Source organism: Bombus vancouverensis, chromosome 4 (assembly GCF_051014615.1).
Source record: "Bombus vancouverensis nearcticus chromosome 4, iyBomVanc1_principal, whole genome shotgun sequence".
Classification (NCBI taxonomy): domain Eukaryota; kingdom Metazoa; phylum Arthropoda; class Insecta; order Hymenoptera; family Apidae; genus Bombus; species Bombus vancouverensis.
Window position 1 is genome coordinate 12,763,294 of NC_134914.1, and position 16,377 is coordinate 12,779,670.

The following is a 16,377-nucleotide window of genomic DNA, read 5'->3' on the forward strand; positions in this document are numbered from 1 at the left end:
AAAAGATAGACTTATTTAGAAGATCAATTAGCAATTTTTTAAATTAGTATTTTATAAAATAAAATTAACGATGTAGGAAGCGTGAATAATTCTAGCATTACAAAAGAAATTGCTTTTCATATTGATTTATTATAAAGCATTGCCAATAAATGCAATAACTATGAAATTTTGTATATTTAAAATCTAACAAGGGTGAGCTATTAATTTCAATAAAGGTACTTAATTTGTTCCGATCGATTATTCTTAGTAGATTTATAATTATCAGTCATGAACAAATGCAACTAATTTATGAAAACGATTAAGCTAAAGAAAATTTAATGAAATGATATGAATTATATGCATTACTCTATCAGTATTATCTGTCATCTTACTATAATTTTACAACGTAATTGCTATAACATTAATATACATAAATATCGTAAGAATTCATCTCAATAATATTAAATAATACTTCAAGTTGTAGCTGCATTTCATATTTCAATTAAACATATCGATTGAAACAAATTTCATAGCTAAATTTATAGTTAAATCTGGAAAACTAATGACTTAGAAATTGCGCAAAATCAAATTCGAGAATATTGTAAATCTTATTCTGTCAGTTTTCAATATAAAAAATGTATAAGGATATAGTATTACATTTGTGCTACAAAGCCAAATCCAAATTGTATTCCGTTTTACCTACTGGCTAGAGAATTATAATTCATTGAACTCTATTATCATTTTACTGTAAAACTCCTATTCACAACTATGTTCTTGTAGGCGTTCGATGATATTTATGTTTACATGAATAACAAAACAAGAAAACAGTATTAACATTATATATACAATTGTGATATGTGAATAGTAATTGAATTTATTACCTATTCAAATTTTGTCCAATTATTTTGTGACTTAATGGCAGGCCCTAAGCTGAACGGACTATCGATATTAATACTGCTTTCGGATGAGTTGCATATTGTAGAATTTCTCGATGGTGAATCACCATTACTTATACTAAATTTATTAAAATCCAAACCGTAGGCTTGCAACAGATCCAAATCGCCGGTATTATCGGAAGATTTTTGTGGCTTATCGTTACTTTTGTGCAATGGTTGGAAATAAGGATACAACGGGTTGCTAAGACCTTCGCCCATTTCAGGTATATGCAATGATTGAGTCATTTGTTTAGAACTCGCTAATTCTGATGATTTAGAAAGCAATGGGTCGAAGTCATCGTTGCTCGTTGTCGAATCTAATCTAATCAAATCTGGCACTTCAGGAGATTCCTATGAACAATAACAGAAATGTTTTGTTAAAAATAAAAATATCGGCTTATTCTTAGAGAAATATTATAGCACATATTATAAAAGAAAAAAGCTAAACCTTTTTAGCAAAACAGAGGATTTCTTCATACAGGGAACGATAAATGCACAATATATGTTAAAATGCCTGTATAATGATTGTGAAAAAGTGACTATAGATCCACAAAACAAATAATGAATGATGATGTTTACCTTTGAATATGCAGAACAAGATGTACTATTGTATGCATGGGATGGAACGTGACAATTAACAGACAACGATGCATTTGTAGCTTGAAAGATGGGTGGTTGCAAATAGGAAGGCATAAACACTTTACTAGTATCAAAAGGATCATTTTCTTTCGGATAAAGATCAGAATCATGATTTGGGAAAATATTGTCGGTATAAAACGTAGAGCTTTTTGTCGAATTTTCAAAATCATTTTTACGTTGTTCTATATCAGCTTTTCGAGAATATAATGAAGTATTATATTTCATAAATTCAGTTGTATGAATCTTATGTGAAATGTTACTCGTTTGAACATTATCATTACATCTCTGTAAAGCGGGAAGAAGTAATGATTTATCGGCTTCTTCTCGCGTTTTATTTGGTTTCGATCCCATAGCATCAAATGGAAACGTGCTATTATTTGCACTAATTTGAGAATTTGACATATCATTGGTATTTAGCAAAATATTTGATTCATCAACTGGACTAATCAAAGTGGTGGAATGTGGAGTACAGGATGTAGTTTTTGTGGAAGGAGTAACAGTTTGGTTTGTGACAATTGTACTAGGTGGAGGGCCGTGCCGTATATGCCCACTCCATGCAGGTCTCAAGCTGTCTAAACTGCGCACTGGTTTCAACTGAAAGTGATGCACGAAACATTCTTATTATAAAGAATGAATAAAAAAGTGTTTAATACGATTCTCTATATATGAATAGTACATATATGCTATTTGATATTGCCATACATTCTTTATTTCACATGCACACTTAGATAATACTTCAAAACTATTTTTTTTTTTTGATTATGCTAAATAATAATTTTTCTCGTAACATTTTAATATAATAGAAATCTACATGTTGTATTATTTTATATAATACATATTAAGATATCTAGAAATCATACATGCATGATTTACATATAAATATGTAATTACATGTAAATCATTATTATCACCCTGATTAATTCTATCAAGGATGATAATGAATCACGATCATTATCATACTATTGATGTTGATTGCATACAGATATACATTACAGTAAGCAACGTTTTGCGATACATTAAAATTACAAACGAGAACATTTTTACACCACTGAAGTTAAATGCTTCATATGAACTAGTGTTACCTTGATCATTGAAATATTCGCAAACTGCTTATTAGAAATTTCTATACATTTATACATAGCTAATGGAAACTAAAAATATACTCACCGTTCTATCAACGGGAGGTGTATTGGGAAATATCACATGACGGAGTTCTTGCATCAGATCAATATTCACTCTCTCTGGTGGAAAATCGGATTCTTCTGGAGAACTAGGACTTAGTGGCGAATACTGTTTCCTACTGTAATTTAAACAATGCATATTGGGTTTTGCAATAAATAATAAATATTGATATTACAAAGCAGAAACACATGAAATATAGAAATAAACCTTGGATCGGCGAAATTACTGTTACGTATTCGAAGATCTTTTCTATAACTAGTAGTAGCTGTAAAACCATTTGGTGATTTTGGTGGAGATGTAAAATCGATAGGCCTTCTATCTGACGTAGGTGAACTAGGCGCTGATCTTGGTTGATGGAATCTCATACTAGCATCGTTTCTATTTGATCGTCCTGGGAATAGGTATAGAATTAATTGATATATCATCTAGTAAGTAAGGAAGTTTGTAAAATTTTGTCATACCTTTCCACTTTAATCCCTTATATGCTGTTTTCATATCCTTCCCTTTGTCTTTTACCTACAAATATAATTTTTGTTAATAGTAACTGTAAAATGTAAAGAAAACTTAATAGAACTTTTACAGAAATTAATTTAGTTGATAAATAGTATAATATTAGAGCCATTGTGATTATTTTTATTGCACCGCTTTTGTTAGCAGTTATTTTTACACACACACACACACACACAGTGAAAGAAACAGTGATTAGTATAATTAATGAAAGAATACATAATCAAAGAAACTAATTTAATTTTTACACTAAACTTACTGATTTAACTGCATATTTTACAGCTGGATTGGCCTGGAATTGAAGGCAATCAAGAACACAAAATATGATTTGATTTCACGTATTTTAATTTGATAGCTGATCTCCGCAATGTCTTAAAAGAAAAATGAATGAAAGTAACACACCTTGTCTTTCACACTGCGGAAAAATGCAGAACTTTCCTTTCGCATAGCGTAAGTCCATTCTCGATATTGCTGCATAAATTTGCTACCAGATTTAGCAGAATAGCTGCAGGCCTCCATTTCAAATTCATCAGAAAAGCCAAGTCCCGAATTAAGCATATTCAGTCTTTCTTCTATAAACTAAAATTATTATCATTACTAAATTTATATGTTTTATTCAAAATTGTTTTGATAATGAAAGAAAAAAGATATCCATTTATACTTGTTGAAATATTTGTAGTTCCAACATTTTTCTTAAAAAAGGTTGCATCGACGATGGTCTGCTCTCCACAAATGCATTCTGATTGAACGTAATACTCTGCCCTTGCTCTAACGTTAATGCGTCCCTATAGCCAGCTGTTAATTGTACTAACGCTCGTAAAAATGCCCTTGACACACCATCTCCGAGTAGGGCAGATCTATTACGTAATGCCTTTTTCAAGTTTGTCACCTGGGACAAAGAAACTCTTTATTTTATTATTTAAGATGTGTTTCAATTCTTAAGAATAACTTTCTTATTCCACGAGTAAAGTCATTTTTTTATACGAACTACATCCTGAGGCAAAGATTCCAAATCTTGAAACGGGGACTCTACGGTGTTAATGTCGGCGTCCAATATAACTACTTCTCCTAGATCACTTTTACGTACTCTCTAAAGAATATCATGAAAAACATTGAAGAATAAACATGTAAATCATTTATTTTTATAATTAATAGAGATTATGCAAATACCTGAAGCGTTGGGGTGGGTACGCCGATCAAAAACGGCATCGGCGCCAATAAATAATCAATTAAAGACAATGGTAAAACTGGAATATATATATGTTGCCAAATCATAGGATAAATTAAGGCGTTACATGCTTGAACGCAAGCGCTTAATCTTGAAAGACGTTTTGAAGTGAAAATAATTCGACGCTCGTATAACATGGAAGCAAATATAATCATCATATTGTGGGCATCGACAGCACTATAATATTCGGTCAAGTTTCTCTAAAATCAAGAAGTTGTCACATATGCAATTCTCTATTTAACCAGTTAACTGCAGAGTTTAGTTTTAAAAATCTCTTACAGAGTGTGTAATTAAAATCAAGCAAGTATTACACGAATATACACGTTGAACGCAGAACAAATGCTGCTATTATAAATTTTACGAAAAAAGAAAAGCAAAATGAGAAAGGATTACATTTTTACTCGATGAAAGTTAACAATTCATTGTTAAAAAAGGTATTGTTATTAAAATCTTAAAAATTGTCAAAAAATAATAAAATTCATTAACAAGAAAAATTAAGGAAAAAATTTATGAAATTCAATCGGTGTGGTATTTTTCAAAGCAAGGTACCACACAAAGTGGCACTTCATAGGTGTAGCACCAGTAACGTGACACCTCACGGAGTACAAGTACACAAAACAATTCAAGGAATAGCCGATATACGCAGTGAAGTACTCAAAACAATTTGGGAAATGGCTGATGCATTGGAGAAAATAATCAACTCAATTTATAAGAAGGGTTTTGGAATGAAGGGTATACATGTCGAATGCAGTTAACTAGTTAAATAATTCCCCTAAACATTAAAGCTAACTTCTCTTACTTACATTTTCAGGTATACTTGGTAATTGAAATTGTTTTGGACTTTGGCAAACGAAATTCTAAAAATTATTAATAAAAATGGATAGTATGCAATATATAATAATATATTTCAGATATAAATCTATTAAATAATTTACCACTTTAGAATTTGGTACAGGAATAGAGATAGAACTACCAGGGATGGGTACTGGACTTTTATATACAGTTTCAAGAAATTTCCAAAGATCTTCTCCAGTGCCATTGCTCATTAAAGTTGCAATATTATTTAAAAGCCTGCTCACAAACAATAAATTACATATTTAATTACATATTATATATATTTATTATATGTTACATAAATATTTATCATCATAAGCTATAAGTAGTTAGAATACTAACTTGTAAAATATTTCATGCCATGGTAGGACACTTAAAATTACTAATGCTGTATCTGTCTTAGGATCGTGTCTGCAAAATCCAAATGTCCATTTTGAATCTATACTAGTGAGTACAAATGAAAAATGTTGTACCATCAAACTGGAAACAAAATGCAAATATTATAATATTACATTATACTAACAACATATATTTACTTTAAACAGCTTTAAAAACTTACTTTTCAATCTCACATGGATAGGCAAATTTAGGGACAGATTTAAGTATTTCCTCATCTAAAAAAGAAGTTGGATACTTTTGCAATATCCAAGGTGGTTTTTCTCCCAATGGTGCAGCTACCTCGCAGAAACATTCAAAAAGATGTTGCACATTGTCCCTAAAAATATCAATATATTGTTGTAATTACAATTCTCAGTGCATAAACTCAATCTGTTGATCGTGATACATAGAACATTGATTGAGAAACACATTTGGGTAATATATTTCAAACAGGAGGTACTTTCACTTATTTTATGTATCATTATTGAAGGAGCAGTTCAATGGTATAATAAAACTATCAAGAAGAAAAATTGAACGTTTAAAACATCCGTCTAAAACAATGTCTTTTGGGAATAGTTAAAAATAAAGAATGTACTTACCTCAATCTGGAACCCATGATAATAGTGAAAAAAAAATAAGTACTTTGTATTCTCTTGACGTCTATACGTCATTGTACGTACTACATGACAGCAACGCATTCCATTTACGTAAATTTTAATGGCATTGCACGACTCGCGATCACGTTGCGTACTATTTTTCTAAATATACAGTGTACTTTTCTTATCCTTTTTTTTCTCTTCACTAACACTAAATGAGTTCTAATCGTACCACCGAGTACTGTACCACTTATTATCTTTGACTAGTAAGAGCATCTTGCATCGAAATCACGCCTACCAGATTAAATATACAATTTCTATAATTGTCATGAAAGTGCTGCATGTTGATTTAGAAGTATGTTCTTTTTTACGACGTCAACGTACCACATATCAGTTCGACTAAAATTTTTATAATTTATGCAATATTGAAATAAAAAGCACCCTCTATTTTGAGTAAAAATAAGTACAAAATTTTACATTTCATTCTTTTCTTTCTCTTTTTAGTGAGATAGTTTAATGATTAGGTGATTGGATAAAGAATTAACAATTGCATATTCCTCTCTATATTAATGTTATTTTAAGCTAGAAAAAATAACGTGGCCAAGCTTTTTGTCATATGTGATATATAGTACTGGTACAGGTATATAGAAGTGCGAAACATGGCGCTTAACCTGACTGTGAAAGTTCATCCTGTTGTTTTATTTCAAATTGTTGATGCTTATGAACGTCGAAAAGCGGAATCCCACCGTGTTATCGGTACACTGTTAGGTAATTTTTCATTTTGTATTTATATAAATGTAAAATCCCGGTTATGATGTAAGGTTGCGAGATCTGACAGTTTCTAAGTTTTACAAAAAATGTTTTTTATAAATTAATATGCGTAGGTACCGCGGAGAAAGGTATGGTTGAAGTTACAAACTGCTTTTGTGTACCACACAAAGAATCTGAAAGTCAAGTTGAAGCTGATTTAACATATGGAATCGATCTGTACGAATTGAATCATAGGGTTAATGCTCAGGAAAATATTGTCGGATGGTGGGCAACTGGAAACGAGGTAATTTTCACTAAAAATAATATGTATTCTTCAATAAAAACGATAATACTTTATTGAAACAATTTTTACAGGTTACTACCCATTCTTCTGTTATCCATGAATACTATGTTCGTGAATGCAATAATCCCGTTCATTTAACTGTCGATACAACATTAGCAAACACTACTAGAATGGGAATCAAAGCTTATGTCTGTGTTCCATTAGGAGTACCTAATGGGAAACAAGGTTCTATGTTCACACCAGTTAAAGTACAAGTATGTTATATTTTGTATAATATGGATAACACAAAACAAGTATTATATGATTGTTAAACATTGACTATATTTATTTTTACAGATTACGTGTTATGAGCCAGAAATTGTTGGGCTACAGCTCTGTTCTAAAACTCAATTACCAGCACATGCACAAATAACTGGTGTAAAAACAGGAGGAGGCATAGAACCAATGATGGATCTCTCTCAAATAGCAGAAGCTAGTGCTAAACTTTCATCCATGTTGGAACAAGTACTTGCATATGTTGATGATGTGTTAACTGGAAAGCAACCACCAGACAATCAAGTACTTAATAGAACATAAATTATTGAAGTATTCTTTTCATATAACTGTTATAAATTATTATGTTTTTTAGGTTGGTCGTGCTCTTCTTGACATGGTACATTCAGTGCCTAAAATGTCGAGCGATCAATTTGACGAGATGTTTAACAGCAATGTGAAGGATTTATTGATGGTCGTTGCGCTCTCACAATTGATAAAAACGCAGCTTCAGCTTAACGAGAAACTTACATTGCTCACAACTCTATAAATTCTGCAACATAATTCCAAAAATTCTGTAACGCAATTTGTATGAATAAAATACATTTTAAATTTTCAAATTTGTATCGTTTTATTTTATCGTTAAATACAATGATGTTTGTAGATTTGATAGATGTTAATATGATAAGTAAGAAATAAGGAATAAATAAAGTTGTTACATTTTATATACATATATAAATACAAGCATTAAAATACGCTCTTTTTGTTACAAAAAAGATATCACTTTATTGATTTAGGCAATGTATTAGGTTTCGCAGACGGATGATTCGTCTCTCTGATTATCTATCAAACTGACCCAATCTGGAACTCTATCAAGTTTCAAATAATTCTCTTTTGTCAGACATCTCAGTGGCAGATCTACAGTTCCATATATAGCACCGCCTAGCCATGCTGTGTAATTTGGTTTACTGGGTGCAGTATGAAACATAAATGTTCGAATTTTCAACTTTTCTGAATAAAGATTACTTTTTACAAGTGTTAAAAGCTCAGATTTAAGACGACTTGCAAAGCCTTTTGCCATTGTTGTGCCACCAATTAAAAGTATGTTTTCTGCTAAAGTTCGTCTAATGTCTATTGGACACTATAATAAAAAATGCACTTCCTTAAACCCAGATTGAAGAAAACAAAAAATTCTAATATTTGTATATGTTAAAGTTATACCTGAACAATAGCATCTAGAATCATTGTAGGTATACTGAGATTATCATTATCCCTTTCCCATAGTACTTCAAATGCTTTTTCTCTAACTTCACCAGGTATATTAATACTTTTAATACCAGGGTATTTAACTGCTGGAGGAGGCTCAGGAGCATGTGCTGTTCCTAATTTAGATGATCTTTCCATAGTAGTAACAAAACACGTTCTTACTTTTATATCTTCTACATGCTTCTCTGTGATATTTACATTAGGATATATCTTCCTTAGAAATTTCATCAAACGCCTGCTCCAAAAATATGTATGTTATCAAATAAGTGACATTAATACAATATTAATTATTAAATATTTAACTGACTCATGTACAACTTGACCACCCAAAGGAAGAGCCTGCCATGCCTTTAGAACTGGTTCACCCTCATAAATAGGAATTAATGTAGCTTCCTTATATCCAACGTCCAAAACTAAAGCTGAATTGATACCCAGGGTGCTGACAGTTGCTAAATGAGTAGGTATTAACATCAATGATCCGATTTCAAAGTGCCTAAATAATACTTTAACCAATGTGTTCCTAAATTGTGTCGGAGCTAATAAGGATTCTAAAATTACAATCCTTGCATCCTTTGGACTTATTACAACGTGCCTGTGTCAAAAGATATAATACTAATTAGACAAACTAAACTAAATAGACATTAAAATAAATATGATAAAACAAAAATGACGTGTCAAATGTATAGTCCGTACCTGAAGAATATAGCATGAAGGAATTCGACGAGTAATTGATACAAATCCTCCGTATCTTTGTAATCGTAAATTCTGCGGAGTTCTCTAGTTTCTGGACACTTAATTTCCGTTCTTATTATACCGCGTGGAGTAGGTTCGCCCGCGTAACCAAATCTATTTCCAAATTATGTATTAGTAAATATTAACATATTAGAATTCTTTTTGCGTAAAAATAAATGCACGTACTTTGTGTATGCGCTACCAATATCGAATATCACCATTTGCTTGTCCGAAAGAAATCGGAGGCCTTCATAACTACGAAGCATTTTGACAGATTGTTTCTTTCCGTTATATCCCGTTATACTATTGTAACATAACCTAGAAGGGCATTAATCTAATATTAAAATAGTACGAATATTATACAAATATAAATCAATTGGGAAAACCGTTAAACGTTTAGATTGACAGATGTTTCTGTCTTTATTTGTACTTAATGTTAGAAAGAAACATAAAAATTACAAGTGATTGTAAACTTCCCTTTACATTTAAAGTTTGATCAAGAGAATATGTGATTTATTACTCAAAACATAAAAAAAAAAGTTTCCTATCTTTGGACATTTTTTGTTTTTATGTACTTAAAATTATCATTATCTATGTATTTGTATATTTATTATTATTCTTCATTATTTGTAATAATAAACCATTAATTTGTAATAATTATATGACAAACTTTATTTATTTATAAAATACAGAAAAATTCATATATTTAAACAATCATTTCAAGTTCTCTTGCATAGTCAATTGCTAATGTAGCCAAATCTGCACTGGGAATTGGTTCTTCAGTTTTCTTTTCACTAGTTGTACTAAAGTAAAAGTAATCATCTTTCGCTAAATTCCAGTTCTTTTTTGCCGCGAATGATTTCATATCTGCCTCAGAATTCAAGTTCAACATCCTCGAGGCATCTTGTATAGAGATTTTATCATATGCACTTTCCATACATGCTCCTATTTCATCCCGAACAGTGTTTAATAAAATATCTATGAAAAAATTGTAAGATGCTGCGGGTACATTGCCTTTTGCTAAGAATATCTTGTTATATGAACCTTCCATTAAATATTGTTCTAAACTCAAAGGATGTCTGATATAAACATTAGATTGTATTTGATCGGAAGGCAACAGTTCTAATTCTGTGTGAAATTCGGCCACGCGATTCTGAGACAGTAAGAATAAGAGATTTAAACCAAGAAGATGGTATTTATATGCAGACTCCATTAATCCTGATTTGTAATCAAAATAGTAACACTTTAATTGTGCCATATAACGTTCAAAAGAAGGTATATCTTCGGTTACTATACTCCATTGTGCACCAATTTCTAAAATATCACCTGTAATCATAATTAAATATAATAATAATGATAAAACTTTAGTAAATATTTCCTTTCAAAATTGTATGTATATTAATACTTACGAGCTATAAGTAATTCATTTTGACTAGCTGTGTTATTAGATGTTGGCAGAAACATCAAATGTGTAAGACCAACCTATAGAAATTAATTGTTTAATAATTAAAATGTACTATTAGAATAATTAAAATGTATTACGCAGTCAAAATACGATGACAACACACTTTTGACAGCATAAGCAAGGTTATATTGATGTCGCTTACATATTGAAAATGTTAAAAATACTTTCAAATAACTTTATGTATTTTATATAGATCACCTTTAATTGATTAAGTAATTCACCACATTTCTTCAAATTACACGGACTCGCCGCCCATTCTTCTTTCAAGTTTTTATATACAGGAACAACATCCTTCAACGCTGCCATTTTTGGATACACTGCAATCATACAGTATAAATTCTATATAGATACTCATCACTAAAAAAAAACTAAGATTCAAGAAAATAAATTCAAATTATTTATTAATTTTATGGACAGAATACATATAACAAAAATTCGATCATATAAATTGAACTTTATGTATAATTTATTGCTATTTTATATATTTAAAAAGTTAATATTAATTTAAAAGTTTAATAGTCAATATGTAAACATTTGGAAAAATTCTTGATAAGCAAATTATTTATAAAAGAAATATTCAACTGTTTCACAACAGATCAAAGTATAAACTTTTAGATAATAGGAATAATGTATTTAATTAATTATCACTGATAGAAACATACAGTTTATAATTAACATTAAATTAGTATCAAGATAAAAGAAATTGATATTAACTATGAAATTGAACCAGAAATATTTCTCTTATCCTAATTCCGATGTTTCGAATTAATTGACAATTTCCAAAATATTTCATGAAAGTAGAAAAATGCGCGCGTTGTGGCTACGTCTTAAGGTCAATATCTATTGCTGTGCAGGGACTTGATGTACTTGAGAGAAACGATCTTTACCGGCCTTCAACTTCCTCTTCCCGTAACTGGATATAATGGCGTCTGGAGTAAGTTTGTCTCATGTAATTCGAACTACTAAACATCGTCATTATGATGAACAAATAGAAACATGAGTCTCCTCAGAAATGGAACTTAACGTGGTAATCAACTAATGGAGTCTCGATTTATTTCAGACACTTTACACGTACCCGGAAAACTTCAGAGCTTACAAGGTGCTCATTGCAGCTCAATATTCCGGTGCCCAAGTCAATATCGCATATGATTTCGTTTTCGGCGAAACAAATAAAACTGAAGCATTTTTAAAGAAGTTCCCACTGGGCAAGGTAGGGCTACCTTTAATTTTACATATTTTCATCCTTTATTTATGTTACGTCTTTCTTGATAAACCAGCTGGTATGTTTTCTATAGAAACATTAACAGATGAATGTTTTGTATTAGATTGTGTAAGAAATTATTATTAGAACATTAATTTTTGAATCCTGTGTTATTTGATTTATTTCTATCTTATTTAAATAATTGTGTTATTTTGTTGGTTTTTATTTTCCAGTTATTTATCAGAGATTTAACGATACATATTATTTTTTATCTTAGGTTCCAGCATTTGAAACATGCGATGGAAAATGTATCACAGAAAGCAATGCAATTGCTTACTATGGTAAGCTCATATAATATGATATTTGTATAAATGATGTTATTTGGTATATAATAAGAATTTTTATTTCTTACAGTGGCTAATGACCAGTTAAGAGGCAAAACTGATCTTGAACGTGCAGAAATCATCCAATGGTTTGGATTTGCAGATTCTGAAATCCTTCCTGCTAGTTGTGCATGGGTGTTCCCATTGCTTGGAATTATGCCATATCATAAACAGGTATGAATAAATTAATTTTTCGTAAATTCTCCATCAAAGGCAGAAATGATTGAATGTTCTAATTATTTTTGTAACTCAAGGAGATATATAAGTATTAGCATATTATTAAATGCATATGATTCTTACATATGTATCAAACAATATGCATACAAATTTAAATTCTTGTTTATAGCTTTTACAATCAAAAGTAAGTGATTTATGATAAAAATTACAGAATGTAGAACATGCTAAGGATGATGTGAAGAAAGCACTGACTGCCCTTAATTCTCATTTACTTACACGTACTTATTTAGTTGGAGAACAATTGACATTAGCAGATATTAGTGTAGCTATGACGTTACTTCATTTATATCAGTATATTCTGGACCCAAATCTACGTAAACCGTACCAGAATGTGAATCGATGGTTCCAAACTGTCATACATCAGCCTGAGTCAATAGCTGTAATTGGTCTCTTTAAATTGGCTGAGAAAACTCTTGAGTATGATCCAAAGAAATTCGCAGAAACTCAAGGAAAAGTTTGTATTATTTCTTTTATTATTTCATAAAAATGCCTATGTGTAATATTATAACAACAAATTATAATGTTTATAGTCTTCAAAGAAAGAGAAAAAGGAGAAGGAAAAGGAAAAGGAAAAAAAAGAATCAAAAGAAACAAAAGAGTCTAAGAAGGAAGCCGTCGAAGAATTGGATCCGGCAGATGCTGCTTTAGCCGCTGAACCTGTAACCCGAAATCCTTTTGACGCATTACCTAAAGGCACTTTTGATCTTGATGATTTTAAAAGATTCTATAGTAATGAAGACGAACTAGAGTCTGTACTTTACTTCTGGCAAAAGTTCGATTCGGAACATTATAGTATTTGGCTTGGCGAATACAAATATAACAATGAACTAACAAAGGTAAAACAGGAATGTTTAAATAAGAACAGCATCATATTTTTATTATGTCTCTGCATTTTGATATATTTTTTATTTATTTTTTACAGGTTTTTATGTCTTGCAATCTCATAAGTGGAATGTTTCAACGATTAGACAAAATGCGAAAAGCCGCATTTGCGAGCGTCTGTCTCTTCGGTATGGAAAATGACAGTAGCATTAGTGGTATTTGGATTTGGCGCGGACACGATCTTGCTTTCACGGTTGGTGCTTTTCTTTGTAACGTTTATTATATTTTTGTAATTCTGCAATTCCAAATAACAATCACATTTTTTAAAACAGTTGTGTCCAGACTGGCAGGTAGATTACGAATCATACACTTGGACTAAATTAGATGCAACTAAAGAAGAAACAAAACAACTGGTTAAACAGTACTTCGTTTGGACCGGTACTGATAAGGAGGGACGTAAATTTATTCAGGGAAAAATTTTCAAGTAAAAATTTGCCATATGCTTATTATTAAACAGAACACTTTGTTCGCATGAAATAAACGTAAAAAATCTGATAAAATATTATCAAAGTTTACATGCAAACCCTTAGAATCCTGTATTGAAATAAGGTGATTTACAGAAAAAAAAGAATGTTCCTTTCCATAGGTCACTATTCTAACAACTTGATGCCTTTACCTTTTAAGTTTATATCGCGTTTATATTGAAATATCATTCTAAAATTAATTTTAACGCACTTTTTTCAGTATTTGGATTTATTCTAACATCGTACGAATATCGTTAATTTTGCAATGAAATACGATGGAGATAATATATCACTTCGGCATATATATTCATAGAAATTCCTTCTTCATACAACGCGTTAAATTATTTAATTTATAAATTGCTTTTAATGTATGTCATAAACAACAGTAATTTAATAGTACTTAAGAAGTTACTTTGTTCATTTGTTATTGTTTAATAAAAAAGCATATAGCATGATTTTTGATAGAAACAGAAAAATTATGAATACACTATACACTTAAGTATGCTGCTATACGTACTATAATTCATCTTCCATATACTAGTTTGTGTGAACTATAGTTTCAAATATAATGCATATTTTTACAAAAAATGAAGTTGTTGATTTTTCGACTATTACAATAAATTTCTATATTTCACACACTTTGTATTGATATTTAAATATCAAATATTCTAAATATTCTAAAAGAGCACAAAGATCGTTTCAATTATTTATTTTCAAGATTCAACAAATAATTACAATAACAAAATGTTCTTTATATTATATTTACAAAAAATCGCTTGTTTACAAGTTATAATATTTAAAACCCTTTTTCATCCATCCATTCTTTAACAATATCTACATAATCTCCTCTGAATACAATTTGTCCCAACAGTTCATTTGTACGAATACCAATTGGTCTGCATGCCTTTTTCTGTAAATATTGCTTTAATTCCGATTCTAATGCCCAAATATCTCCATGAATTTTACGAACCAGAGTCAATCTTCGTAATCCCCGTTGACTAATTTCAAGATAAACAGGTTGCATATAATTTTTTGTACGTTGTATATAGTATGGATATTCATGTGGTTTGGCTATTAAATAATTAAATAAAATAGAAAATTTTATTATAAATTTTATTGTAACAGATATATTAATACATTACTGAAAACAACTTACCAACAGGTGGTTTCCACCCAGATGGATATTCCTTCTTTTCTAGGTGAGGAGTAGGTATGACTTTTGGTTTGAGTAAACGTTCTACATATTCCCATTCTTTTGGATCTTTTGATACTTCATAATCAGTATAGTTTGAAGGGTCTGTATATTTGGGTGAACTATTGTAGGAGCTCCATCTTTTCTACATATAACACAATATATTTCAGATAAAGTTTTTCATTAAAATTGAATCATACATAACGATTATTATGAGAAGTAAAATGATTTTTCCAATGATACATTATTGTTTAATATCGTTATTACGGTTATATAAATATTTGTAGGTCATTGTGTAAAACCAGATAAATAAAAATTTTATCACAAATATATATCAGCCTTCATTCCAAAGAAGTCTATGTTTCTAAATTTTACTAAATATGTTTTAATTTATCTCATACATTTTTCTTCAGAATAATATGGCGTACATTTCATTTTGCACAATATTTTCATCTCCAACAGATTTTGCTATTCAACATTTATTTCAGAATATCCATTAATCTTTACGTTCCTATCTTTCAAACAATAGAGATTTACAACAAAATTTCGCAAATGCAAAAATACCTTGTTGATCTATGTACGAGCGTTCCTGACATTAGAAAAAAAGAGCAAAACAAAATTCCTCAAAGATAAAAGTAAATAAAAACCGCAGACATAAATACCTCGCGTGACTTGGGTCTAGCATGGCCCTTCGTTGCTTTATCTCTAAAGTAATCATTATGGAAACGTATAAGAGCTTTCGCGGGAGCTTATCATAATATTATTCCTAATATTATTCTCAATAAACTACATTAACGTAAAATACCTGAGTAATAACTGGCAAAACTCCGTTTGATGAATAAAGTTCATTAGAATAAGAGAGGATAATCGTGGAAAGTTTCGAGCGTGTGAAAAGTCGAAGGGCAGCCATTTTGACTTGAGTAAATAAGGGTCGGTGGCCGCCATTGGTGCGCACGGGCGCGTCTTCCTTT

General features: G+C 30.5%; 6 protein-coding genes across 8 annotated transcripts; 2 read left to right on the forward strand and 4 right to left on the reverse strand.

Moving 5' to 3' along the window:
* Nucleotides 1-108: 108 nt before the first annotated feature.
* LOC117156686 (DENN domain-containing protein 1B) lies at nt 109-6,592 on the reverse strand. Of its 3 annotated transcripts, XM_033333945.2 has the most exons (15): nt 6,282-6,592; nt 5,864-6,019; nt 5,647-5,784; nt 5,406-5,541; nt 5,274-5,327; nt 4,413-4,670; nt 4,231-4,332; nt 3,904-4,131; nt 3,645-3,821; nt 3,502-3,534; nt 3,197-3,251; nt 2,943-3,126; nt 2,721-2,853; nt 1,494-2,147; nt 109-1,265 (listed from the first exon to the last, which is right to left on the reverse strand). In XM_033333945.2, the coding sequence occupies exons 1-15, from the start codon at nt 6,296-6,298 to the stop codon at nt 861-863; spliced, it is 2,730 nt and encodes a 909-aa protein (XP_033189836.2). In that variant the 5' UTR covers nt 6,299-6,592; the 3' UTR covers nt 109-860. The 3 variants fall into 3 exon arrangements, with proteins under 3 accessions (XP_033189836.2, XP_033189837.2, XP_033189840.1); XM_033333946.2 differs by lacking the exon at nt 3,502-3,534; XM_033333949.2 differs by lacking the exon at nt 1,494-2,147 and having other exon boundaries at nt 6,282-6,589.
* A 225-nt stretch (nt 6,593-6,817) lies between these two features.
* On the forward strand, nt 6,818-8,204 carry eIF3f1 (eukaryotic translation initiation factor 3 subunit f1). Its single transcript, XM_033333951.2, has 5 exons — nt 6,818-7,046; nt 7,163-7,332; nt 7,404-7,586; nt 7,669-7,890; nt 7,961-8,204. Exons 1-5 carry the CDS (start codon nt 6,938-6,940, stop codon nt 8,132-8,134), a joined length of 858 nt encoding a protein of 285 aa, XP_033189842.1. The 5' UTR covers nt 6,818-6,937; the 3' UTR covers nt 8,135-8,204.
* On the reverse strand, nt 8,190-9,949 carry Arp10 (Actin-related protein 10). The gene is made up of 5 exons (XM_033333950.2): nt 9,769-9,949; nt 9,544-9,696; nt 9,158-9,442; nt 8,806-9,085; nt 8,190-8,725 (listed from the first exon to the last, which is right to left on the reverse strand). The coding sequence occupies exons 1-5, from the start codon at nt 9,846-9,848 to the stop codon at nt 8,390-8,392; spliced, it is 1,134 nt and encodes a 377-aa protein (XP_033189841.2). The 5' UTR covers nt 9,849-9,949; the 3' UTR covers nt 8,190-8,389.
* A 280-nt stretch (nt 9,950-10,229) lies between these two features.
* On the reverse strand, nt 10,230-11,393 carry Rpn12 (regulatory particle non-ATPase 12). Its single transcript, XM_033333633.2, has 3 exons — nt 11,246-11,393; nt 10,992-11,064; nt 10,230-10,908 (listed from the first exon to the last, which is right to left on the reverse strand). The coding sequence occupies exons 1-3, from the start codon at nt 11,372-11,374 to the stop codon at nt 10,289-10,291; spliced, it is 822 nt and encodes a 273-aa protein (XP_033189524.1). The 5' UTR covers nt 11,375-11,393; the 3' UTR covers nt 10,230-10,288.
* Nucleotides 11,394-11,850: 457 nt separating this feature from the next.
* On the forward strand, nt 11,851-14,252 carry eEF1gamma (elongation factor 1-gamma). Its single transcript, XM_033333899.2, has 8 exons — nt 11,851-11,981; nt 12,108-12,257; nt 12,526-12,589; nt 12,663-12,805; nt 13,020-13,322; nt 13,399-13,704; nt 13,791-13,943; nt 14,023-14,252. Exons 1-8 carry the CDS (start codon nt 11,970-11,972, stop codon nt 14,176-14,178), a joined length of 1,287 nt encoding a protein of 428 aa, XP_033189790.1. The 5' UTR covers nt 11,851-11,969; the 3' UTR covers nt 14,179-14,252.
* A 655-nt stretch (nt 14,253-14,907) lies between these two features.
* On the reverse strand, nt 14,908-16,341 carry mRpL49 (mitochondrial ribosomal protein L49). Its single transcript, XM_033333900.2, has 3 exons — nt 16,212-16,341; nt 15,371-15,551; nt 14,908-15,285 (listed from the first exon to the last, which is right to left on the reverse strand). The coding sequence occupies exons 1-3, from the start codon at nt 16,314-16,316 to the stop codon at nt 15,011-15,013; spliced, it is 561 nt and encodes a 186-aa protein (XP_033189791.1). The 5' UTR covers nt 16,317-16,341; the 3' UTR covers nt 14,908-15,010.
* Nucleotides 16,342-16,377: the final 36 nt, after the last annotated feature.

Coding starts and splice junctions, on each gene's coding strand:
- LOC117156686 (XM_033333945.2), bottom strand. Junction 4,333..4,412: donor TACCCACCCCAACGCTTCAG/GTATTTGCATAA, acceptor GATATTCTTTAG/AGAGTACGTAAAAGTGATCT. Junction 4,132..4,230: donor AATCTTTGCCTCAGGATGTA/GTTCGTATAAAA, acceptor TCTTTGTCCCAG/GTGACAAACTTGAAAAAGGC.
- eIF3f1 (XM_033333951.2), top strand. CDS start 6,938: ATGGCGCTTAACCTGACTGTGAAAGTTCATCCTGTTGTTTTATTTCAA. Junction 7,333..7,403: donor GGTGGGCAACTGGAAACGAG/GTAATTTTCACT, acceptor CAATTTTTACAG/GTTACTACCCATTCTTCTGT. Junction 7,891..7,960: donor AGCAACCACCAGACAATCAA/GTACTTAATAGA, acceptor TATGTTTTTTAG/GTTGGTCGTGCTCTTCTTGA.
- Arp10 (XM_033333950.2), bottom strand. CDS start 9,848: ATGCTTCGTAGTTATGAAGGCCTCCGATTTCTTTCGGACAAGCAAATG. Junction 9,697..9,768: donor ATTGGTAGCGCATACACAAA/GTACGTGCATTT, acceptor ATTTGGAAATAG/ATTTGGTTACGCGGGCGAAC. Junction 8,726..8,805: donor TTCTAGATGCTATTGTTCAG/GTATAACTTTAA, acceptor TTTTTATTATAG/TGTCCAATAGACATTAGACG.
- Rpn12 (XM_033333633.2), bottom strand. CDS start 11,374: ATGATTGCAGTGTATCCAAAAATGGCAGCGTTGAAGGATGTTGTTCCT. Junction 11,065..11,245: donor AATTACTTAATCAATTAAAG/GTGATCTATATA, acceptor TAATTTCTATAG/GTTGGTCTTACACATTTGAT. Junction 10,909..10,991: donor AAATGAATTACTTATAGCTC/GTAAGTATTAAT, acceptor TTATGATTACAG/GTGATATTTTAGAAATTGGT.
- eEF1gamma (XM_033333899.2), top strand. Junction 12,258..12,525: donor AGAAGTTCCCACTGGGCAAG/GTAGGGCTACCT, acceptor TTTTTATCTTAG/GTTCCAGCATTTGAAACATG. Junction 12,806..13,019: donor TTATGCCATATCATAAACAG/GTATGAATAAAT, acceptor TAAAAATTACAG/AATGTAGAACATGCTAAGGA.
- mRpL49 (XM_033333900.2), bottom strand. CDS start 16,316: ATGGCTGCCCTTCGACTTTTCACACGCTCGAAACTTTCCACGATTATC. Junction 15,552..16,211: donor TTTTGCCAGTTATTACTCAG/GTATTTTACGTT, acceptor TGTTATATGTAG/AAAAGATGGAGCTCCTACAA. Junction 15,286..15,370: donor TGGGTGGAAACCACCTGTTG/GTAAGTTGTTTT, acceptor ATTATTTAATAG/CCAAACCACATGAATATCCA.